This window comes from Oryctolagus cuniculus, chromosome 3, assembly GCF_051225735.1.
Source record: "Oryctolagus cuniculus isolate XC-2025 breed Fujian yellow rabbit chromosome 3, ASM5122573v1, whole genome shotgun sequence".
Classification (NCBI taxonomy): domain Eukaryota; kingdom Metazoa; phylum Chordata; class Mammalia; order Lagomorpha; family Leporidae; genus Oryctolagus; species Oryctolagus cuniculus.
Window position 1 is genome coordinate 108,898,857 of NC_142869.1, and position 25,968 is coordinate 108,924,824.

General features: G+C 46.7%; 1 protein-coding gene across 7 annotated transcripts in view; it reads left to right on the forward strand.

Annotated features, from left to right (window-relative positions):
• The window catches only part of TMEM163 (transmembrane protein 163), a 262,138-nt gene that overhangs the window by 155,422 nt on the left and 80,748 nt on the right, over nucleotides 1-25,968 (forward strand). For 6 of the 7 annotated variants that reach the window (XM_089329309.1, XM_089329310.1, XM_089329305.1 and 3 more), the window contains 2 exons: nucleotides 12,581-12,624; nucleotides 13,994-14,085. In XM_089329309.1, the coding sequence (XP_089185435.1) occupies nucleotides 12,581-12,624; nucleotides 13,994-14,085 (136 nt within the window). Of the gene's footprint in view, nucleotides 1-9,438; nucleotides 9,523-12,580; nucleotides 12,625-13,993; nucleotides 14,086-25,968 lie in introns of those variants that run through there. The other variant, XM_089329306.1, reaches the window with a different exon arrangement.

Below are 25,968 nucleotides of genomic sequence, written 5' to 3' on the forward strand. Positions count from 1 at the left end.
TTAGTTTATTTCTAGGTATTTGATGTATTTGATATTGTTGAAAACTGAATTTTCTTACTATTGGTGGCTAATACAGAGTAACTGATACTTGTGTGTTGATTTTATGTCTGATGGCCTTACTGCATTAACTTATTCTCTTTAGTTTCCTGGTTCTGTCTACCGGTTTTCCTTTACCTCAATGTTGTGATGATTGTGGCTTTATGGAGAGTTGGGCATGAGGGAGGAACAGGCGGCTTCAGTCTGGTTATTTTTTGCCTCAGGACACTTTCTGCTCAGGCCGCCTTGGAGAATGTCTCACTGCCTGGCTGATGGTAGAGCTTTAGCTTCTCTTGTTCTCAAAGCCATTTGTTTCTCAGCTGCCTGGTTCACATCCCAGTGTCTGAGCCATTTCTCCTTTGGCTTTACTTCCTGCTCTCCAGAGTGTGGAATATAGGGAAAGGGTTCAAAGGTAGATGCTACCACTTAGCCCAAGATGTTGCATCGTTAGGGATAATTGTTGGGGCTCTTGATGACTGTGCCATCTAATTGTGGAAAACTGAGCTCTGACTATGATTTAATTGAGTTGTGTTATCAGCTCTCAGTATCTTTACTATATTAGTTCATAGTTGGTTACTATAATAAAATACTGCAGATAGGCTACTCCTTCAAGAAAACAGATTTAGTTAAGTTTATGATTCTGGAGATGATAGCCTTCTTGCTGGCGTAGTTGGAAGAGACAGGGCGCATGCATGTGTGTGTCTATCTGGTCTCTCTCTACCTCTTCTTTTGAAGCCACATGGTTAAATTATGGGGACTGCACCCTAATGGAATCCTAGTCACCTCCCCAAGGGCCCAATTCTGAATGCTATAGCCCAGTTTAGTTCCCATCCTCTTGATATCTTGCAGTGGAGATGAAGTCCACACATGAAGCTTTGGGGGGGACACTGAAACCATGGGATTCCTTTTGTGTGGTCTGAATTTTAGTGTACTGGTGGATAAACTTTATAACTTAGGGGTCTTGGGGTTGACCCATCTTTACCTCCTAGGATCATTGTATTCTATTCTTGAGCTTTTGTGGGTTTGATAGAGGAGAGTGATGGGGAGGGAGGAGAGAAGAGGGCTCTGTCCCAATGTTTTGCTTTTATTCCCTGAATGTAAAAAAAAAAAAAAATAGTACTAGAATGTGAATGTAAAGTGACAGGCAAAAAAAAAATAGTATTCCCTGAATGATAATGTTAATGGTCTTCTAATGACTGCGATTCAGCTCCAATGAGTAAATATTTATTCAGCGCAGTTTCTTTAAGCTAAATTTTAAGGTCTTATTCAGTGTATTCTTCTTCCTTGCAATATGTTCTGTTCTTTGAAATGTTCCTTGAGCAGCTGGTTAAACCAAAGAGGTTCCATGTGTACTATGATATCGGCAGTGCCAGACACCAGGCCATCTTAGTGACCTGGCAAGGATGACCCTGGGTGACATCATCCTGGCCATTGCTGGCTCTGGTGCCCAAAGCACTCACTGGAGTTTCTGGCATGAATTAATCATTGCATTTTAAATGAAAGCCAGATGCAGTTATTGGGTTTTAGAGAGTCTCTAGCTCTGGTCCAGTTTAGTTTACTAAGCATTTATTGAACACTAATGGTATGCGTGTGCTTTCAGGCTTGGAGATAGAGACAAATAGGATGTACCCTTAACTTCAGCCTTTCTTAAGCCAGTTGGGGGTAGACAAGGGCCATTTCTGTGTGCTGAAAGGGGAGGACAGAGGGGGCAGGGGCATTGCCTGTCAGAGGAGGCTCTGAATCGCCTTAGAAATAATGGGAGCAGAGCATGAAAACTTACCTAGATACCAGTTTCAAGTTGCTAGCAGCCACACAGGTACTCAGAATAGAAGGCACTGGCCAGGCCGAGAATCAAGTGGGCCAGGCTGGGTGGGGTAGGAGGAGAGTGAGGCAGACCAGCAGTAGTACCGAAGAGAAAGCAGCACGGAGTACATGCCCCATCCACTCACAGTGCTGGCCCTGCCGTGGCAAAGGCAGCTCTGTTTACTGAGAGAAGCCAAAGGTGGAAGTTGATTTTTTTTTTTGGTAGCTGCTGTTTTGTTTTTGTTGAATATGAAGTCTCCTGTTTTAAACACCTTGGTAGCTAATGTTGGAGTGGAGGCCAAAAAACAAACAAACAACAACAAAAAACTTCTGGGTTTCTCCCTTAGGCAGCCCTTTTGCAAATTCTTGCTTGGACAGGTAACAGAGAAAGCAACCATCCTGCAGCTGAAGGTGAGTAGTTTCATGAGCTAAGAGGCCACCTTGTTCGTTTGTTTCTCCAGTAGTTTCCCTCTTCCCTTTCAGGAGTGACTCAATTCAGCATCCTGTCACTCGTTCTTTGCAGTGTGTTACCCTCTTGTCTGAGTGGAAGAGACAGTCTGCAAGCCCTTCAAGGTCCCACTGCAGCAAGTTAGAACATAAATGAAGGGTCGGCACTGTGGCTCCCTTGGTTAATCCTCTACCTGCGTCACTGGCATCCCACATGGGTGCTGGGTTCTAGTCCCAGTTGCTCCTCTTCCAGTCCAGCTCTCTACTGTGGCCCGGGAGTGCAGTGGAGGATGACCTGAGTGCTTGGGCCCCTGCACCCGCATGGGAGACCAGGAGGAAGCACCTGGCTCCTGGCTTCAGATCGGCTTAGCTCCGGCCGTAGCAGCCATTTGAGGGGTGAACCAATGAAAGGAAGACCTTTCTCTCTGTCTCTCTCTCTCATTGTCTAACTCTATCTGTCAAATAAATTAAAAAAAAAAAAACATAAATAAGTAGAACAGAATAGAACCGAATAGCATAGAACTTTGACCTCTCTGTTCTATCTCTTGTGCTGCCTGGGTCTTGGCTGCCTGAGAGTATCCTTTGCAGGTGTGTGATGGAAAGGTGGTTCTCCAGGCGGCTTTGTTACATGGGTATGGGTGGGGGTGGGGGTGGGGTTGCCAGGCGTCTGAGTGATACAGGCATTGTAATTAAAGTAGGATTGATTTATTAACAGGGCTTTCCTGGTCACATAATTTAGCAACTTGGAAGTGTTAAGGGGCCTGGGGTATTGCTAAGGAGTGCTAGGGTCGAGGTAATTATTGTGTGACCTTGGGGAGAATGACAGATGGGTCCTCATTGTTGCCGTAAGTCTCGCCTGCAATGGAAATGGCATTCTTTGTTTAATGTTGTGGAGGAGCTGTCAGTGGCATTGATTCCCCCTTGCCTTGCTGGTACCCTGGCCTTTCTGTGCATTTCCAAGGCGCTTTGTCTCAACCTTGCTCTATGTCCTGTCAAAGCCTGCTGCTTATTCAGCTGTGGGATTTGCATTTGGCTTTTCCCTAACAATGGATTGCCTGGGTCCTGTCCATTTTCCAGCTGTCTTTCTGTTTGAATTTCAGTTTCCAGCTCATGGCACTTTCTGGCCTGGCATGAGTGTGGCTTAGTTAAAGCAGCTCTGGTCTTTTAACCAGACCTGTATAAATATTTATCTAAGATGTCTGTTGTGTGTGCTGCTGGGAGTGGAGCTGTCATTACCCTCTTGACATATAAATGAAAGTAGAAGTGGAGGACAAGCAAACTTGTGCCCAGGCCTGAAGAGATGCTTTGCTGTGTGTCACACCCTGGCCTCTCTGGTCCTCCCTGGTCCTCCCTGGTATGCTCATAAACTCTTTGGACCATTAGCAACCCACTCATGTGGGTGATGGGGCCTAGAGAAATGGATTTCAGGAACCTAGAGGAGTCCAGGCATGCGTGGCAAGGTGCTTTCTGTGAGCCAGAGCCTTCAGAGCCTTACGCTGCAGCCCCTCGTTTCCGCTCTTGTTTGCGACCCTTGGTTGTGTTCCTACGACTTGGATGATTTTTTTTTCTGCCGGATAAAACTGACTTTTTATGATTTGAATGGTTATCACTGATGGTTGTAGAAAATGTGAAAAATACAAAAAAAAAAAAACTAAATAGAAAGCTTCCCAAATATTCCCAAATAGTCCCATTTTATGAAGATTCATTACTGTTTTGAGAAAATATTTTTCTAGTTTTCAATGCATTTTTCCCAGTTTTCCCTTCTATATTTTTTAATTTTAAATTTTTGTTTATATAGGGTGAACACATTTTATGTATTTGATATATATACACATTTAGAGCGTAATGATACTTCCTACCCTACCTCCCACACTCTCACCCTCCTCCTCCTTCCTTTTTTATTCTTTAAATTGTTATGACATACTTTCAGTGTATTTTATAATCATAAGCTTAACCCTCCACCAAATAAAGAATTCAACAAGAAGTAAGTAGCAAAAACTACTGTTCATCAAGAGTATGGACAAGAACTGTAAAAAAAAAAAAAAACAAAAAAAAAACTCAAAATGTCAATGTCACTCATATTACATTTTATTTTATTTTAAAGTCAGAGTTCCAGTGAGGGTGGAGGGGGAGAGGGGAGAGGGAGGAGAGAGATCTTCCATTTGCTGGTTCACTCCCCAAATGACCCCAACGACCAGGGCTGGGCCAGGAAGGAGCCAGGAGCCTCTTCCAGGTCTCCCATGTGGGTACAGGGGCCCAATCATCTGGCCATCCTACACTGCTTTCCGAGTTGCATTATTGGGGATCTGGATCAGAAGTGGAGCAGCTGAAACTGGTACCAGTGCCCATATAGGATGCCAGTACTGCAGACAGAGGCTTAGCCTGCTATGCCACAGCGCTGACCCCAATATTACGTGTTTTTTTTTTTTTTTTTTTTTTTTTTTTTTTGTACTCTATATATGTTAGCACATATCAGGAAAAACCTATAGTATTTGTCTTTTCAGGACTGGTTTATTTCACTAAGCATAATGGTTTCTAGTTGCATCCATTTTTTTTTGTCAGTTGCAAAAGGCAGGATTTTTTTTTTTAATGGCTGAGTAGCATACCATAGTGTGTATATAGCACATTTTCTGTATCTAGTCATCAGTTGATGTACATCTGGGTTGATTTCATATCTTAGCTATTGTGAATTGAACTGCAATAAACATGGGGGTACAGATAACTCTTTGTTATGCTGATTTCATTGCCCTTTGGTAAATTCCCAGGAGTAGAATGGCTAGGTTATATGACAGATCTATTTTCAGATTTCTGAGGAATTTATATTGTCTTCTATAATGGCTGTACTAGTTTACATTCCCACTAGCAGTGGATTAGGGTGCCCTTTTCCCCACATCCCCAGCAGCATTTATTGTTTTTTTTGATTTCTGTATGAGAGCCATTCTAACTGTGGTAAGGTGAAACTTCATTGTGGTTTTTATGTGTATTTCCCTGATGGCTAGTGATCCTGAGTTTTTTTCATGTGTCTGGTGGCCATTTGAATTTCATCCTTTGAAGAATGCCTGTTCATGTCCTCTGTCCATTTATTAACCGGATTGTTTTATTGAGTTTCTTTATCTTTATATATTTTGAATGTTAATCCTTTAATATTTTACAAATATTTTCTCCAATTCTGGTGGTTGTATCTTTATTTTTGCTGTTTCCTTTGTAATGCAGGAGCTTCTAGCTTGATGTAATCCCATTTGTCTATTTTTGCTTTGATTGCCTGTGCTTCTGAGGTCTGCCTGTGCCAATGTCTTGCAGAGTTTCCCCAATGTTTTTCTCTTGTAATTTGATGGTGTCATGTCATAGATTTGAACAACTGATCCCTTTAGAGTTGATTTTTATGAAAGGTGTAAGGTGTAGCCATACATCTTCTACATATGAAGATAGAATTTTTCCCAATGCCATTTGTTGAAGACACTGTCCTTGCTCCGGGGATTGGTTTTGGCTCATTGACCAAATATAAGTTGGTTGTAGATGTTTGCATTGATTTCTGGTGTTTCTGTTCTGTTCCATTGGTCTATCCATCTGTTTTTGTACCAGTACCAGGCTGTTTTAATTATAACTGCCCTGTAGTATGTCTTGAAATTGGGTATTATGATGCCTCTGGCTTTGTTTTTATTGCTTAAGATTGCCTTATCTATTTGGGGGTCTCTTGTGTTTCCATATGAATATTAGCATTGTTTTTTCTAGATCTGAGAATAATGCCATTGGTGTTGGTATTGGGATTGCACTGCATCTGTAAATTGCTTTGGGTAATATGGACATTTTGATGATACTAATTCTTCCAATCCATGAACATGGTTTTCATTGTAGAGATCTTTCACATCCTTGGTTAAATTTATTCTAATGTAATTAAGTTTTTTGTAGCTACTGTAAGTGGTGCCGATCCTAAAAGTTATTTCTCAGCCATGGCATTGTCTGTGTATACGAAGGCTACTGATTTTGTGTGTTGATTGTATATCCTGCAACTTCACCAAACTCTTACGAGTTCCAATAGTCTCTTAGTGGAGTCATTTGGTTTCTCTGTATGTAGAATTATATCATCTGCAAACAGGGGTAATTTGACTCCCTCCTTTTCAATTTGTTTCAATGCATTTTAAAAGCATAGTTGTACTATAGAGCTAAGCACGTCGCTTAGATCTTGTGTCTTGCCCTTATTGTCTGGTTTCCTGCTTCCTTTGGCTTCAACCTAAATGGCCTGATGTTCTTGTCACATGTTCTACCTCAGGACCCTTGCACTGTCTCTTCTCATTATTTGAAAAGTTCTTCCTCCAAGTATCTGCATGGCTCAGTGCTTCATATTGTTCAGATCTTTGCTGAAATGTGGCCTTCTCAGTGAAGCCTCTTCTGATGTTGCCATTCAGTTTGCACATGCACTAGCCAGAACTTCTGTCCCAGATCTGTCCTTTCCCGTGGCACCTGGAAACTGTAGCACCCACCATGCCACCTGTCTGCTTTTTATCAACATCATTGTCTTATCCAATACATTAATGTACACATTGATAGTACTCTTTGTAAATAGTTACATATTTGTTACATATGTACATATAGGTATATAGGCATATATATAGTATATATATAGTACATATTAGGTATATATATATAGTACATATAGGCATATACTTATTTGAAAGAGTGATGCAGGGTGGGGGAGGGAGGGAGAGAGAGATCAAGCGAGAGTGAGCCCCCATGCACACACATTTCCAAATGCTGGTTCACTATCCAGTGCCTGCGACAGCTGGGGTTGAGCCACGATAAAGCCAGGAGCCCAGAACTCCATCCTGGTCTCCCACATGGGTGGCAGGGATCCAAGTAATTGGGCCATCTTTCACTACCTTGCCAGGTGCATTAGCAGGAAGCTGCATTGGAAGCAGAATAGCTGGGAGTTGAACCAGCACTATGGTATGAAATGTGAGCAACCAAGTGATGGCTTAGCCTGCTGCACCACGACACCTCCCCAAGCTTGTTCTTTGAATGGGCTACACGGTGATCATCACCCCACTACTGCACATCCACAGTATATCTTATCTTTGTTCCTATAAATCCCATGAACCTGCTATAAGCCTGTTGTGTAGTGTTTTTCCACTTCTTAGGCACTAAAAGAAATTCTTGGACATGGGATCATTGGGTCTAAGTCTTAATAAAAACTCATTTGGCCACAGGTGATAGAAACTCCATTCAAACTAAAGTAAGCAAATGAATGAAATTAATGAGTAACATATTTGAGACATCGAGGGGCGGTTTTCAGGCGGAGTTGAACTTATCAGGAGTCCGATCAGTGTCTCTTATCCTGAACGTCTACTTCTTGTGTGTTGACTTCATTCGGAAACACACTATTTATGTACCTCAAGATCTCCTCCTACCAGCTCTAAAATCCCCTCTGAGGGAGACATTCCCTGACTTAATATTTCTAGCAGAATATTTGAGACAGGTTCTCATGGGCTCAGGCTGAGTTGTGCCACCTTTGAATCCTTAACTTCGGATGTGGGATGAGTTACTGAGATAGATAGAGTAGGGGTGATGTTCACATACCCACATCACCTTGTCTGTGGTCGGGCAGGTGCCATTTTCTCCCCTAGGAGAGAGTCGGGATGCTGTCTCCAGTGTGGGGAATAGAACCTGGGCAAGCCCTGACCAATAGCTCTCCACATTTTCTATGAGCATTTGGAGGATTCTGTGCCTTAGGAAAAAGAAAAAAGCCTACAGATAAAGAAAGAGGAACCTGGCTGCATCCTTGGCATGTATTTTTGATTAATGTCAGTCCAGTCTAATCCAATGGTAACACTTTGCATCGTCACCATGGGGGAGCAAGAGGTGGGGAACCCAGGCCCCCAGTCCTTGGAGAATTGAGCGAAGCTATTGGTAGCCTATAATTGCCTACCTTGTAGGCTGTCAGTCGCCACCAGCTCCCTGAGTGTGTGGTTAAGTTATGAGCAATGAAAACAGGTTCTAAACGTGAGGAGCAGAAACATTGTCGAGAATGTCCCTAGGGGATTCTGATAAGGTGCTCTCCAGATGAACTTGGAGGCTGCTGGTCAGGTGCTGCATTCTGGAGCAGCTGCAGGGCTTGCTACCAGGCCCTGCACTGATGGGCTGACGGCCAAGGTGACTTCAGTACCTTCGCCTCCATGGCCCCTGCTTTGTCTGAGGGCTGCCTTCACGGGAGAGCTCCGATTGCAGGCTGCTGGCTTGCCTGGCTCTTGGCAAGTGTTGCCAGTGTGCAGCATTGTTTTCTGATCTTGAAAGGGCTTTGCCATCCTCTGTGGCAGGTGCTGGACTTTGTTGGCTCTCTGGTGGCTTTTGGCTACACTCAGTTAGGTGTGCCTGGCTCTCCAGAGGCGCCTATGGTGTCATTCCTGCCTTGGGTAGTCATTCTGGCCCAGGAACTCAGCGTTTGCATGAAGAAAGCTGTGGACATCCTGAGAAAACCCCACAACTTGCTACACCTTTCAAGGAGAGCAGTAGCCGTCTACGCTAACCGAATCTTCTCCATTGAGTTCAGTCTTATCTGGGAATTAGGACGCGCCTTAGTGAGTGATGGGCTAAAGACAATGCAGTTATTAGCTGACAACCCTCAGAAAGTCCTGAAAGGCTATCTGAGCTCTTGCATTTGGTTCCTGTGCCAGTGGCTGTTGACTGCTGCTCAGTAGTGAGAGCTGGAGTTGGCCTCCGAGGGGAGCTGCCGGAGCAAGGCCGGGTGGAGGGCCCTCCAGTGCTGTCCTGATTCCCATGCAAGTTGTGGCATTCTTCTCCTGTATCATCAAGGAAAGGAGGTGGAAGCAACTCACAAGTGAGTGATGGGCCTCTCTGAAGGCTGTGGGCTGCCCAGAGCCCTCATGCTTCTCTTGGTGCAAGCAGTATTGATAGACCGCTTGTGCCTTAGTTACATGTGCACTGGGCAGGCTTCACTCACTCACACCAGAAGAACCTTCTCATGTAATTCTGAGAAGATTCGTAATCATGGGTATTAGATTCTGAGTGAGTCCAGGAAACCTCACAGTATGTAATGTCTGCTCTTTCAATGCAATCAGATGCAATCTCTTGTTTAAAAAAAATTAATTAAATTTTATTTGGAAGGCAGCGAGAGAAAGATTGATTGATCTCCCATCTGCTGGTTCACTCCTCAAATGTCTGCGAAGCCAGTGCTGGGCTGGGCCAAAGCCAGGAATCTGGAACCGAGTCTTGGTCTTGCAGGTGGGTGGCAGGGACCCACCTGCTGCTTCCTAGGATACACATTGGCAGGAAGCTGGATCGGAAGCAGAGGAGCAGGGGCTTGAACCACGTATTGCAGTGTGGGATGCAGGCATCCCTAGCAGCATCTTGATGGCTGCATCAAATGCCTGCCCCTAGATGCCAATATTTTACACCAGTGGTCTCCTGCTCATAATCTCCGGGGTCGTCTGTGATGGCGCATGGAAGGGAGCACTTTTCCAGCTGGGCCTTATCTGCGTGGCCCAGGCTGGAAGGCACAGGTAGACTCGGAGTAGACACCCCAGGCAAGAAACCATCCTCCTCTGTTAAAAAGATTGAGCATTGGTCCAGCGCCGCGGCTCGCTAGGCTAATCCTCCGCCTTGTGGCTCTGGCACACCAGGTTCTAGTCCCGGTCGGGGTGCCGGATCCTGTCCCGGTTGCCCCTCTTCCAGGCCAGCTCTCTGCTGTGGCCTGGGAGTGCAGTGGAGGATGGCCCAGGTGCTTGGGCCCTGCACCCCATGGGAGACCAGGAGAAGCACCTGGCTCCTACCATCGGATCAGCGCGGTGCGCCGGCCGCAGCGGCCAATGGAGGGTGAACCAACGGCAAAAGGAAGACCTTTCTCTCTGTCTCTCTCTCTCACTGTCCACTCTGCCTGTAAAAAAAAAAAAAAAAAAAAAAAAAAAAAAAAAAAAAAAAAAAAAAAAAAAGATTGAGCATCTGCACATGACACTAATAGACATTAAAAGCAACCCCTTGCTGTTATAGCAGCAGCCCCTGGAAAGCGCAGGGTCAAAAAAAAAGTCCAAGTACCTCTTGGACTTGTTTCTGTGAAATGTCACTACCCCACACTAGCAGAGGCTGAGCACTGCCTAGGAGCCAGGCTCAGCATTCTATAGGGCATCCGTGGTGCTCAGGGCAGCTCCCCAGGGATCAGCTGCCTCTTCTGCACCTGCCCCTGCAGCCAGGAGCTGGTGTTCTTGAGAAGGTCCAGTGCCCTTGGACAGCACCGCGTCTGTGTTGCGTGTGAACTCTGCAGCTGGCCACAGTGCACAGCTGGCCCTGCTGTCTCCTGTGGTGGTCAGAGCAGCAGGGACACTGGGAGCAGCTCCTGTCAGAACCAGAAAGGGCCAAGGATTTAGTGGTGTTTGTTGCCTTTCACAGCCAGAGGACTGGACTGTGGATGAGTGTCGGGAAGGGCTTGGCCGTGTTTAGAAGCCGGTGGTTTTTGTTGTCCCATTGCTGCCTGTGCCCCATCCCTGCCTTCCTGCTCTTCTGTCTTTACAGCAAACGATGGCAGATGCCGCCTCCAGTGTGTACAAGAATTCTAATTATGTTGACCAATGAGATGCTCTCCCAGTCTCAATTTCTAAGGCACAAACTACAAACTGGTCCACTTTGGGTCAGATGACCCTGTTATGAGCCTTGTGCACCATGGCCTCCCAGGACCCCTTTCTGAACCTTGTGAATAGGAAGGCAAGCAGGTCCCACAGAAGGGACTGTGTGTGAGCTGAGTGGAAGTCCACACGGGTCAGACCTCTGTGTTTCCCTCCCCCGCCTCTCCTGCTGCAGCCCCTGGCCGGGGAGGAGCCATCTCAGAGCTTCCTGGCCCCAGGGGTACTGTTCCTGTCTTCAATGGATAGGGACTTGTGCCTGTGATATATGGCTTTTGTTTGGAGAGCTGCCCTAATTCTGTTGAAGAACAAGTTTTGAAGCTGGACATAATTTCTTTTTTTTTTTTTTTAAAGATTTTATTTATTTATTTGAGAGGTAGAGTTAGACAGTGAGAGAGAAAGAGACAGAAAGTTCTTCCTTCCGTTGGTTCACTCCCCAAATGGCCGCAAAGGTGGGAGCTGTGCTGATCCGAAGCCAGGAGTCAGGAGCTTCTTCCAGGTCTCCCACGCGGGTGTAGGGGCCCAAGCACTTGGGCCATCCTCCACTGCCCTCCCAGGCCACAGCAGAGAGCTGTACTGGAAGAGGAGCAGCCAGGACTAGAACCCGGTGCCCATATGGGATGCCGGCGCCGCAGGCGGAGGATTAACCTACTGCACCATGACGCCAGCCCCTGAATATAATTTCTGCACAAAACAGAATGAGGCAGAAGTGCTACCCAATCGACTTGCCCCTCCAGTTTTTGAATGTAAACAGAATATATTTTAATTGTAATTATAGCATCCTCTTTTCTAGACGTGTGTTCTTTATTTTTTTTAAAAGATTTATTTATTTATTTGAAAGTCAGTTACACAGAGAGAGAAGAGGCAGAGAGAGAGGTCTTCCAACCACTGGTTCACTCCCCAATTGGCTACAATGGCCAGAGCTGCACCGATCTGAAGCCAGGAGACAGGAGCTTCTTCTGGGTCTCCCACATGGATGCAGGGGCCCAAGGACTTGGGCCATCTTCCACTGCTTTCCCAGGCCATAGCAGAGAGCTGGATTGGAAGTGGAATAGCCAGGATTAGAACCAGCGCCCATATGGGATGCTGGCACCGCAGGCGGCAGCTTAACCCACTATACCACAGTGCTAGCCCCTAGACGTGTGTTTTTTAAAGCTCACTTATATTGTGAACAGCTGTACTGGTTCCTATACTGGATTTTAAACTCTGGGGGCGGAAGCCTTTCCCAGCTGTTAGCACTGGTGTGTGCATGAGGCACTGGTGCTCACTACCCTATTATAGAAACAGTCTGGGTTATTGCTGTGTCACTTGGAAAGTCTTACCCAGTTCCTAGTTCTCTGTTCCTGGTCTCTCAATTCTCAAAGTCACAGGAGGCTTTTGAGTGGCAACGGCTTCAGCATTTTCGTCCTGCAGCCCACCCTATGGAGCTTGAGAGCACACTGGGCACAGAAGTGGTTTGGAGTCTGCAAAGCTATTCTGTTCACTCTGTACTTTTTTGGTTTAATTTTCAGATTCCATAAGGGTGGTTAATTTTTAAATTGTATCCTCTTGGGACCTTCCCACTGCTGTTTCCAAGGCCATATCAGATGTGCGAATATACTCACAAATGAGCCAAACTGTCCTTGAGGTTTTTGAAATATTCTGAATGCTATTTTCTTTCTTTTTAGCTGTCTCCGTTATGAGGTACAGCGCCTCTGCTTTTGGGTTTGCAGTAAGTAACCTGAAACGTACTTCCCTGAAGTCCTGCACGTGTTTGCTGAGCCCGCAGACCCTGCCCCCGCCCTCAGAGCAGAGTGTGGTTGGAGTTGAGAACTTAGCAGGAGGAACACAGCTGGTACTGAAACCGAATCCATGAGAAGTCGAGCTGTGAGGACTAAATGGTTCCCAAGCGCAGATGGCGGCCACCACGTTTGCCACAGTGTGGTTGGCTGAGAGGATGCTCTGGGAGATTTTGGGCCCCCTTTCCCTTCCGGGTTGTACGTGGGCCTGGCCTGCGCCAGAGTGAGCCATCGGCTGGTGTAGGCAGGGTGCACACACGGACATGCGTGTAGCCCAGCCAGAGGTCAGCTGGCTGCCCCGCCTGCTCCTGGAGAAGTCGGTCCCAGAAAGCCAGGTCTCTGTTTTCCTAGGCCGGGTCTGTTGAAAGATTAGGGGACTTTGCCTCATGGCTCTTGGAGAAAGAGCTGGTGCTTGTAACTTTCCTAATGAGAAGTGTGGTGTGGTGAGATGACTCATACAGGGTGCTCCGTCCAGCCTTCCCCCTGTGCGCCTGTAGCCATGCCTTCCCCAGGGGAGGCGTGCCTGTTCTCAAGTGCACTGCGGTCCTGTGATGTAAGATCTTGGTGTTCTAGAGCATTGCAGATACTTCTCGGAATCCTATGAAGGATGCAGACTATCGATAAAAGTGCACATCCACCCTTCGGAAGTGGACAACCCCCCAGAAACACACATACATCTCTCTCTCTCTCTTTCTGTCTCTCTGTCTCTGTCTCTCTCTCTCTCTCACACACACACACACACATGCTCATGTGTTCTCCTGCACTCAATTGCTCTTTGGCTCTCCTTCAAACAAAAGCATGGACTGTTGCATCTAATTTCAAAGTCTTGGCAGATTTCCTGGGACCCTGGGTCACCCTCACTTGTACCCCCAGCCCCCAGTCCCATTGAGAGCTCAAGGCAGAATCCCCACCCCAAAGCCTTATTTCCTGGGACATGCAGGAAATGATGAAGTTATTGGCCTGTCATGGGGAAACCACTTGTACATGTTACAGAGCAATGCAACCTTCTATGCATCTGTACCCCTTAGCTCTGGAGTGCTGAGATCTGGGGCCCCAGAAGCAGAATCTGCCACGTTACAGGGACTGTGGTGCTGCCACCAGGCCACATTTTGGGAGCACAGGCTCCAGACTCCTGCGGCTTCCCCTTGGGGGTCACCAGTGGCTGTGCCGTAACCATAGAAGTGTCTTTGCTCTGGGGTCACTCCGTCAGATAGTCCGAGTCCCAGCACAGTTGCCCTGCATCTTCACAGTCGGGCCCTCTTGACTCTGGAAAGCCACTAATGGTGTGTCTCCTTCTCCTAGTTCGACGCCATCCTCGACGTCCTGTCGTCGGCGATCGTCCTGTGGCGGTACAGCAACGCGGCCGCTGTACACTCTGCCCATAGGGAGTACATGTAAGTGAAATCTTGATCTTCCCAGACTGCAGAACCCCTGCAAGTAATTAGGCCCTCTGCACAGCTCACCCTGCAGCTTTTGTCCTGTGATGAGAACAAGGTTCCCAGATTGCCTTGGAGAACACCAGGTGTGATGTCAGCCACATGAAAGGACCCTATTGGGGTGCTCAGAGAGATGCACCTTTTATAATCTCCGCTGCTGAGCCTGGGTTGATACTTGTCTATCTGTCTGTGTACCCATGCATGCATCCATCCACCCATCCATTTACCCATCCACCCATCAGACCATCCCTTCATCAACCCACCCTCCCTCTCTCTCTCCATTATTAGACTCTAGGTTCTCTTGGATTGTTACACATTTTTTCCTTCCAAGTGTGATGATTTCATTACTGTAATTCCCACAAGACATCTCGAGGGCAGTCTAAATTATTCTACTTGCCTTCCATCCCTCTCTGTCTTAGGGAATGTTGCTTCATCTTGTGGGTGAAGATTTTTGACTTAGAGCAGTTTGTGTTTGTGGCCATAAAAGATGTCCTTTTTCCAACTGCCACCCCATTATACCCTTTGAAACCCCCAGGGTGATAATGCGCACAGGTTTGAGAGTTAAATTCTGGGCTTCCCAGGCCTCCCCTTGCCAGCTCTGTGATGGCTCTGTATGTCATTTCCTCGTCTGAAAAACAAAACAATTCATCCTTCAAAGAGTGGAAAATGCAACCCCACCCCCAAATCAAATGCATAGATAGTAACTCACATGTGTGCGTAAATGTGTACGCATGTACTGGTGTGTATCGGGGCAGAAGCTCTACCCATCTCTGCAGCGTGTGGAACACTGAGGAGTAAATGCCCCCTTGCTGTGGTTCGTGCTGGGGCCCAGACAGAAGGTGCTCTTGAATGGGGTGCTGGGTCATCCTCAGGTTCCAGGGAGTGCACACAGTAATGATTTGAGATTGAATGTGGCAAATGAGAACTTTTGGAAGGTGATTCCGTAACTTATTGATTAATGAGCACAAATTTTAATTTGCTGCTAGTGTGATACATTCGCACTTGTCTGAACTAAGGAACGTTGTAAGTCTAAAATACATACAAGATTTCAAAGACTTGGTAAGAACAATAGAATATAAAAGTCTTGTCGATGTTTATAATATTGTTTTGCTATCAGAATAGTTTAGATATATTGGGTTAAACCATGAATTTTTTTGCTTCTGTTTCCTTTTTAAATGAAGTTTCCAGAAACTTAAAATTGCATATGAGGCTCATGTTATATTTGTACTGGGCAGTGCCCTCAATGGTGAGAAAAAAGAGATCTGCCATCTGCTGCTTCAATCCCAAATGGCTGCAGGGGCATGGCCAGGCCAAAGTCAGGAGTCAGATCTCCCACATGAGTGTAGGTGCCCATGGACTTGCGCCATCTTCTGTTGCTTTCCCAGGCACATTAGCAGGGAGCTGGATCAGAAGTGGGGCAGCTGGATCTTGAACTGGTGCCCATATGGGATACAGGTGTTGCAGGTGGCAGCTCTACCTGCTGTGCCACAATGCCAGCCCCTGTAATTTGCCACCCCCCCTTTTTTTTTTTTGACAGGCAGAGTGGATAGTGAGAGAGAGACAGAGAGAAAGGTCTTCCTTTGCCGTTGGTTCACCCTCCAATGGCCGCCGCGGCTGGTGCACTGCGGCTGGCGCACCGCGCTGATCCGAAGGCAGGAGCCAGGTGCTTTTCCTGGTCTCCCATGGGGTGCAGGGCCCAAGCACTTGGGCCATCCTCCACTGCACTCCCTGGCCACAGCAGAGAGCTGGCCTGGAAGAGGAGCAAGCGGGACAGAATCCGGCGCCCCGACCGGGACTAGAACCCGGTGTGCCGGCACCGCTAGGTGGAGGATCAGCCTATTGAGCCACGGTGCCGGCCCTGTAATTTGCTTTTTAAGGTTTAGTTTCCTTTTTTGCTGAGATGAATTTTGTACAGATTAGTCACTGAGCCACAAATCACTGTGGCTTCTCTATTATCTTGGAAGTTCGCGAACACTGACCAGGTGACATGGAGGTTTTCCAGGATTCAGACTGATAACAAGACATGTATTTGGTTTCACTGCTTTTACTGATCCCCAACCAGGAAACCTCAAAAAAGAAAGTTGAAAAACAAAAGGGAACAAAACAAAGGTGTGTGTTACTACATAAAATGCAGAAACTCAGGACTGGCTTTCATAGTTCCCACGTGATGATGGCAGTGAGTTCGTTTGGAGATTCCTGATGACCGGATGAAGATAACACTTCTTATCCTCTGTATTCTTGACTTTGAAGTCTTAATCTCTGGCATATCCCTTGCAGGTTAAAAAAAGTCTTGAACCTACTGACAACTCAGAAGCCAATGTTTCCATATTAGGGGCATAGCTAGAAAATCCACTAGTTTTGAGTTAGTTGCTAGAGAATAATCTTAGAAGGAATTGGGAAATATCCTGCTGGTTCTTAACTTCTCTTTTTTTAAAAAAATTATTGTGATTTGAAAGAGAGATCTTCCAGCTACTTGTTCATTCCCCATATGGCCCACAACAACTGGAACTGGGCGAGGCTGAAGTCAGGATCCTGACTCCACCTGGTCTCCTACATGGGTAGCAGGATACCAAGTAGTTGAGGTATCATCTGCTGCCCCCATGGTTTTCATACTTAGTGACAAAAAGACAAATACCATGTTTTCCCTGATATGTGGTAACTAATACAGTATAAAAAAAGTAACCGGTATGAGAGAAGGTTTTTTTTTTTTTTTTTAACCAGAACATCACGTAAGTTTATTTCAGATGTAACAGCAATGTTAAAATTGACAAGTTTAATCTTTACTGCACCAAGTAAACTTAACCATTAAGTATTTTTTTTTAAAGTTATCCCCTCCAAAAAACTGAGGGAGCTTTTCTTTTTCCACCACCACATATCAAAGTTTCCCAACAGTTCTCTTTTTGGAAGACTTTCATTTGGTGAGTAGCTGCCTTTGAGATACATTTCAGAACTTCTTTCCTCAAATAAAAACTAATCTGGACAAATTATATATTGCATAGATTTCTCTACAGATGCTTTGAAGTTTTGAGATGTAATTATTGTTTGCCGCCCTTGTCTCTACTGTTGAGGAACAGTGCTTTTTTTTTTTTTCTTGCCATTTTTTGAATTCTTTACTTACTGGAGGGTTATGCTTATGATGGTAAGATAAACTGAAATATGTCATTGTAAAAATTAAAAAAAAATAAGGAGAGCGGGAGCATGGGTAGGGGGAGGGGAGGGTGGGAAGTATCATGATACTCCTAAATCTGTGTATATGAAATTTGTTCACCTCATATAAGTTTAAAAAAGAAGGAAGCTGGATGGGAAGTGGAGGCGGGACTCAAAACCAGACACTTTGGCGTGGGATGCTGGTTTCCCCAGCCACATGTTAAATCCTGAACCAAAAAAGCCCACCCCCATCTCTTGTTCTCTTCAGTTGGACCCAAAGCCTCTGAATGAACCTTGAGCTTGGGCCAAGAGAACCGAGCTAGTCCTTGACCTTGCCACCCACTAATGATGTATACTGACTGTGGGTGTGATGTCGTGTTTGATGCTCAGAGAAAGAGATTATGGCTTCAGCACCATCACAGACTGGAGCTCCGACAGTGTATTCACTTTTTAACCTTTGTAAAATATAGTGCAGAGTTTCTCACAAAGCATTTTAGGAACACAGTTAAGTAGTGTTAATTATATTCAGCATTGTTAAACAGATCTCCAGAACTCTTTCATCTTGGAAAACAAATTCTATCCCCATCTCCCCACACCCCAACCCCTGGCAACCACAATTCTACTTTGTTTCTGTGAGCTTGACTACTTTAGATACCTCATATACAGTATTCGTCATTTTGTGACTGACTTATTTCACTTAGAATAATATCAAGGCAAATTCACCTTGTAGAAAGTGATTTCCTTCTTATTAAAGGCTCAATGATATTCCATTATATGTGTCTATTTTATTTTATTTATTTATTTATTTATTTTTTACAGGCAGAGTGGACAGTGAGAGAGACAGAGAGAAAGGTCTTCCTTTGCTGTTGGTTCACCCTCTAATGGCCGCCGCAGCCAGTGCGCTGCGGCCGGCGCACCGCGCTGATCCGATGGCAGGAGCCAGGTACTTATCCTGGTCTCCCATGGGGTGCAGGGCCCAAGCACCTGGGCCATCCTCCACTGTACTCCCGGGCCATAGCAGAGAGCTGGCCTGGAAGAGGGGCAACCGGGACAGAATCCGGCGCCCCGACCAGGACTAGAACCCGGTGTGCCGGCATCATAAGGCAGAGGATTAGCCTAGTGAGCCGTGGCGCCGGCCCCATTGTATGTGTCTATTACATTTCTTTTATCCAGTCATCCACTGATGAATATCTAGACTGCTTCCACTTCCTAGCGATGGTGAATGTGCTGCATGTAAATTTCTTTGAGGTTTCCCCTTTTAATTTTCATGGATATACACCCAAAAGTGGGATTGCTGAATTATATGAACAGTTATTGAAGCTTCTTTTTTAGGAAATTCTTTAAACTTCTTTTTAGGAAATTCAGTGTTATTTTCCATAGCAGTCACGTCATTGTATAATCCTACCAATTAGCTATTTTTATTTATATCTCCAAATTTTATCCCTTTTCTGTGGTGAGGAATATTGGTATGGAGAAGGTAGAGAATCTAGTTCACCCCTAGTCAGGATTTTAATAGGTGAGTCTGGTAGAAGGGGAGACAGGGTTAAGAATGTTTGCAAGGGAGGGGGACTCAGTAGATCAGATATGCACACTGGGCAAGGCAGGAAGGAGGAACGATGGCAACATGAATGAATATTCACCACAGATGAGAAGTGTTCATTGTGTCACAGATTTAATGGTGTGGGATACTCATCTGAGAGTGAGATACTCAAGAACAAGATTTCATGTAGGGTGGGGAACAGAGGTCAGGGACACATGTGAGGCCACATATTGGGGGGACGCTCCATCAGGGACTGAAGGTAACAGAAATATTTGCAGAATTTGGGGAAGATAGGAAAGCAGTGAGGTTGGTGCTGTTGTCAGCAATAAGTGGAGAGAGGGTCAGAGTGTGCTACGGTTTAAAGAAGATTTGGCCCTGAATTCATGCAGGACTTTAATCTGCTGTCACAGGTTAATGGTGCTAAGAGGGTGGAAATTTGATCCACATAGTGTTTAGGGGGTGGGTCTAGTGGGAGTGTGCCTTGGAAGATAATTCTTGAGAGGGGATTGTTATAAAAGCCTGAATTTGGGCCTAGCCACTCTCTCTGCTTCCTGGCTCACGTGTGACCCTCCATCTGCACATTGCCATCTGCTGCCTTCATCAGATGCCCCATCAGTTGGACCACCCAGTCTTGGACCAGAAAGTTCACATCTGGGAGCTCGGTGAGCCTTCTGTCTTTATAAAGTTAGTTGCCTGGGGTATTTTGTTGTTGTAAACAGTAAGGAGAAGTGCAGTAAGTGGTTTACTCTGCTAGTGACTGGCAGCAGTCAGGGAGGCAGCCAGAGAAGTGGTTTGAAAGCAGCCAGTAAGACTGAAAAAAGAGGCTGTGAGAATGTAGATGAGAGAGCAAAGGCTGCCTGTGCTTGAAAGCCCGGGAAAGCAGCTTCTTTGAGAAATAACTTGGCTTTTATCAGGGCAGTAAGGTGAAGATATGGATGGAGTGGGATGAGAGTGCTGGGAAAGGGAGCAGGCCATTCAAGGGTGAGCAGAGAATGGTGATGCTGGCAGGGTGATGCTGGCATGGTGACAGCAGGGGTGAGGCTGGGATGGTGCAATGACATGGTGACAGCAGGGGTGAGGCTAGGATGGTGACATTGGCATGGTGACAGCAGGGATGAAGCTAGGATGGTGACATTGACATGGTGACAGTGGGGGTGAGGCTGGGGTGGTGCAATGACATGGTGATAGCAAGGATGAGGCAAGGATGGTGACATTGACATGGTGACAGTGGGGGTGAGGCTGGGGTGGTGATGTTGGCATGGTGACAGCAGGGTGATGCTGGCAGGGTGATGCTGGCATGGTGACGGTGGGGGTAAGGCTGGGATTGTGAGGTTGACATGGTGACAGTGGGGGTGAGACTGGGTTGGTGATATTGGCATGGTGATGGAGCTGAGGCTGGGCTGGTGATGTTGACATGGTGACAGCAGAGGTGAGGCTGGGATGATGTTGGCATGGAGACGGTGGAGGTGAGGCTGGGATGGTGATGCTGTCATGGTGACAGCGATTTGCCCTGCAGCCACAACAAAGAATGAAGAGCTGTTTGAACACTTACATTTACATCTCCAAGTTTCATTAAGTGAAGAAATCATGGTCCAAAAAGCCACTGTTATATTTTAACAACAGGTTCACATTCATCCCTCCTGTTCATGAGATACAAGACCTCTGTGGGGACACGGAAAGGAGCATGGAGGCAGGACTACCACCTCAGGAGGAAGAGTAGAGAATTGTCTTTGTCCTTTTTTTTTTTTTTTTAAAGATTATCTTTATATTTGAAAGGCAGAGCATCAGAAAGAAAGAGATTGATCTTCCGTCTACTACTGGTTTATTCCCCAAATGCCCACAACAGCTGGGCTAGGCCAGGCTAAAGCCAGGATCCAGGAACTCTAAGTGGGTCTCTTACATGGGTGGCAGGGACCTAAGTACTTGAGCCATCACCTGCTGGCTCCCAGGACATCCACTGGAAGGAAGCTGGTACAGGAGCAGGGCTGGGACTCAACCCCAGGCACTCCCAAGAGGGGGCTCAACCTGCGGCTTTGGACCAGACCTGTCTAACAGACTTGTGCCCTGTCGGATGGGCTCCCCATCTGTGCCGTCCAGTCTGATAACCCCTAGCCACAGGCGGCTGCTGATCACTTCCCATGTGCCTGGAGCTGCTGAGCAGCTGGATTTTTAACTTAATTATAAATAATTTAGGTATTCCCATGCGGCTGATGGCTACCCTGTTAGCTAAGACCTCTTTAGATAGTTTAATCCTTTTTCAACCTATTTTCAAAGGGCGAAGTTATTAATATATTCAAAGTTCAGAGGATTTGGCAAGGAGAGATACGGAGGGAAGCGAAGAGGCGCTGGAGGTGGCAGGAGGGTGGGCGTGGGGGAAAATTAGCAAAGGAGGTAGCTGGCAGGGCGGAACTGCAGGGAATTTCACGCCTATCTGAGCCGGCTGGGTAGGCGCGGTATCAGACCACAGGAAGGACAGCCTCCCGCTGCCGTCAGCAGTGAGGGCCATCGGGACGCTTGCCACCAAGGTCCAGCTTGGTGCTCGCTGGGGGCCGCTGACATTTCGCATGGGATTGTGGCACAGGTGGGGCCGCGCGAGGGGCCCCAGTCCCAGCTGTCTCTTGAGGCGATCGGTCAGCTCCCTGAGATGGAGAGGCGGAGGCACATGGGAAGCTTTCTTCTTGTCAGGCTTCCGCTTGTGCACCGCAAGCCAGCAGTGCAGCCTGCAGGTACCTGTGAGTGACCCTGTGCTCAGGAGCACGTGGGAAAGTGAACGTGAGAGCTCTGGGATGGGCGTTCGTGGAGAGACAGGAAGCCTTTGTGTGTCTCGCCTGTGAAACACCTGTGTCGCGCTGGTTCCTGCCCAGGATGCTTGCTTTGTTTTCTTTGCTGTTTTGCTGAGCAGAGTGCCTTGGCCGGAGAGCTGTCAGTGGCCAGGATGGCTTGACCCTAGTCTTTTTTAAGAGATTTATTTATGTATTTGAAAGGCAGATTTACGGAGAGGCAGAGAGAGAAGTTCCAACCACTGGTTCACTCCCCAAATGGCCACAATGGATTGGATTAGCAGCTTCACCAGCCCCCTCGCTGCTTTGGGAAACGACTCCCCATGGTAGAGTAAGACAAGCAGCCCACACAGTCAGAAGCGATGGGTTGATCATCGGAGTGAGCTGTGGTGGCAGCGAGTTGCACCGGAATCATAGTAAAGTGAAATCACATCTCTCAGCTCTCTCCTTGGGCGTTCGAGCTTGCTGTAAATCAGGCTCTGGGAAAGTGGACCTCATGTACTCCACCTTTTTCTATTGTTGACAGAGGCCTTGGCCGTATTTTAATTCAAGGGAGGAAACCTGAGCTGGAAGAACAACTAACTTCAGAGTTGAGTGGTGAGATCTGAGATGAGCTAGGGCCTTTGTAGCAGGCTTCCACTGTCACTAGCCCTCTATATGTGAAAGGTCCTGTGAAACCCACAGGAAACAGACATGACACTAACGGGGTCTGGTGCTGTGGGTATGTCCAAGGAGGCAGTGTGGGCTTGCTCCTGTTTTGAGTTCTGTCCCCTGAAAAGATGGGTTGAGGTCCTAACCCCAACGACAATACAGTGAAATGTTATTTGGAGATGGGGTCTTGGTAGATGGAATCAGGATAAGGTGAAATTATGCTTGACTAGGGTGGGCTGCAATCAGACTTAACTAGCCTCCTTATAGGAAGATAAAAGAGGTAAAAACACTTGATCTTGACCGGCTTGTCATGAGGGAGGGCAGGGAATGGAGAGATACATCCACAAGCAAAGGAGTGCCAGGAACTGTAGCAAACACCAGGAGCCCAGAGCGGCAAAGACTGAGATGTTTGAGAGAGTACCGTGCCTGAACAATAGGTTGAGCTTTGCACCTGCAGCCTTCTGAATGGGAAAGCCAAAGCTCTGTGTTGTTCAGGCTGCCCGGTTTGTAGTGCTGCATTGTAAGAGTCCTGGGACATGAGCATGAGTGCACTTCAAAAGCTCAAGGAAAGCAAGATGAAATAAGCTAATCTTGGCACCCAAAAACCTTTGAAGTCCATGTGTGCTTTTAAAAAGATTTTTTTTTTTTTATGTTAAAGAAGTGTGACAGAGATGAGAGACGGAAAGAAATCTTCCATCCACTGGTTCACTCTAAAAATGGCTGCAACAGCTGGGGTGGACCAGGCTGAAGCCAGGAGCCTGGAACTCCATGTGGGTCTCTCAAATGGGTGGCAGGAATCCAAATACTTGGGCCATCTTGTGTACTGTTTGCCCAGGTGCATTGGCAGGGAGCTGGGTCAGAAGCAAAGCAGTCAGGACTCCCACCAGGCGCTCTGATCAGGGCTACTGGCGTTGAAGGCAGCAGCTAAATCTGCTCAGTTGTTTTTCCTGGTATGCATTTTCTATGAACTTTCTTGAAAATCACTTTATGCATGAATTTCCAATTTTTTTTTTGCACCAAAATAAGCTTATCTTTAAATTCGATTTTCCATGAACTTTTTGAAGTACTGCATCCAGTCCCTAGGAAGAATCCTTCAGAGCCGTACTTTACCCGTCACCCATTCTACAACCTTTTGTGATCTGTTAGGCTTCTAAAACCTCAGTTTTCTCATCTGTCACAGGGGAGAGGAAGGGGTTTTGACAGCTACCAAATGGCAATGTGGTCAAGATTGAACATGCATTAAATGTAACATCACTATCTGTGGGAAGAATATGAGATGACTTGTTTTCTATCTTGACAGTTTGCAACTATTTTTCTGGTTACACGAGTTTGTCACATTATCATTTTATTTAGCTTCTCAAGACCAGGGGAAAAAATAACTGGCAAAGAGGGGCTGGCGTTGCGGCACAGCAGGCTATGCTGCTTCTGGGGGTGCTGTCTCTGTGTTGGAGTGCCGACTTGAGTCCCAGCTACCCTGCTTCACACGTGACATCCTGCTAATGTGCCTGGGAAGGCAGCAGGAAGTGGCCACCCATGCGGGAGACCTGGGTGGAGTTCCTGACTCCTGGATTCAGTCTGGTCCAGACCTGGCTATTGTATTGTGGTCACTTGGGAGAGTGAACCAGCGGAGGAAAAATCTATGTCCTCTATCCCCCATCTTGATCCCTCCGCCTTTCAAATAAATCAATTTTTTAAGAAAAACTGCAATGAAAAATAAAGAATCCAAAACAGATTAGCGTATTTAAAAAGTTAGCTTTGGCCTAGGGACTCAGGGTAATCGTGATGTGAGGTGATGAAGTTTGTGTCTGGAATCCTTGGTCTTATTATCTCTTCCCAAAAAAATGAGATATGTGTGGGGCCAAGATGAAATAGTCCATGATCATGACAGAAAGATGGGGTCATTCATAAAGCTAAGAAGAGTGCAGAAAAATTCCCTTATTACAGGACTTCCCAGGGATACTTAGCACTAACATTTTACTGTGTGTTGTGTGTATGGTTACACATGTCTTTTTTTTAACGATTTATTTTATTTATTTGAAAGACAGAGTCACAGAGAGAGGTAGAGACAAAGAGGTCTTCCCTCTGCTGGTTCACTCCCCAGATGGCCGCAACAGCTGGAGCTGGGCTGATCCAAAGCCAGGAGCTAGGAGCCTCCTCCAGGTCTCCCATGTAGGTGCAGGAACCCAAGCACCTGGGCCATCTTCTACTGCTTTCCCAGGCCATAGCAGAGAGCTGGATTAGAAGTGGAGCAGCTGGGACTAGAACCGGTGCCCATAGGGGATGCCAGCGCTTGAACCTACTGTGCCACAGTGCTGGCCCCTACACATGTTTGTTGTTGTTGTTGTTGTTTAACATATGGATGATCTCTGTACATTATTTGTTTTACAAACTGTTTTTACCCCTCTACCTGTCATTTTCTGAACATCTTTCCATCTTAGGCTGTATAGAGGTAGTGTGTGATTTTTGACAGCTTTGTGGCTTTCTGTGTATGATTTTAGTCTCTTTAAGAATGTTTCTACTAAAGATGTGGGTTAGGGGCAATCTGAAATGACTCTCCTTATGCATTTGTATTTGAATGATGGTCCTCTTATTTCTTTAGGATAAATTGCCAGGAGTCTGGGTTAAAGAATATGCTAGCAGAACTTTGACAGCTGATGTCTAACTGTGCTCCACAAAGGTCACACTCCCTTCCAGTGCCCTAGTGAGCCCGGCGATGTTCGTGTACTCCCTGTGCTGGCCCCAAGTCCTGCAGGCCTTTGTGATCTGTGCCAGGTGTCTAGGCAGGAAATTGACTTGTCCGTGTTAATGTGTGAGTCTTTAGTGGCCAGCCAAGTTGAACGTCTTCTCGTAGGCTTCTGGGGCGTCTGCAGCTCTTCTGAGGAATGAGTTGCCAGACTTTGAGATGGAACTGAACAGCCTTTTATTTCCACTTGGGCACAGTTTCCAGGCTCTGGCTCCCCCAGGTGACTAAGGAAGTACAACTTCATTGTTGACAGGCAGCTCGTTCCTTGGCTCCCACTCTAGATTTTTTTTTAAAGATTTATTTATTTGAGAGGTAGAGTTAAAGAGAGGGAGAGAGACAGAGAAAGGTCTTCCATCTGCTGGTCTGCTCTCCAGTTGGCTGTAACGGTTGGAGCTGAGCCGATCCGGAACCCGGAGCCAGGAGCCAGGAGCTTCTTCCTGGTCTCCCTTGTGGATTCAGGGGCCCAAGGGCTAGGACCATCTTCTACTGCTTTCCCAGGCCCTAGCAGAGAGCTGGATCGGAAGTAGAGCAGCCTGGACACACACCAGCACCCATATGGGATGCCAGTACCACAGGTGGAGGCTTAGCCCACTACACCACAGCACTGGCCCCTCCACATGTTCTTTAAAGGCAGTAATGATAGCCGGTGCCGCGGCTCACTAGGCTAATCCTCCACCTAGTGGCGCCGGCACACCGGGTTTTAGTCCCGGTCGGGGCGCCGGATTTTGTCCCAGTCACCCTCTTCTAGGCCAGCTCTCTACTGTGGCCTGGGAGTGCAGTGGAGGATGGCCCAAGTGCTTGGGCCCTGCACCCCATGGGAGACCAGGATAAGTACCTGGCTTCTGCCATCGGATCAGCGCGGTGCGCTGGCTGTAGCACGCCAGCCGCGGCGGCCATTGGACGGTGAACCAACGGCAAAGGAAGACCTTTTTCTCTGTCTCTCTCTCTCTCTCACTGTCCACTCTGCCTGTCAAAAAAAA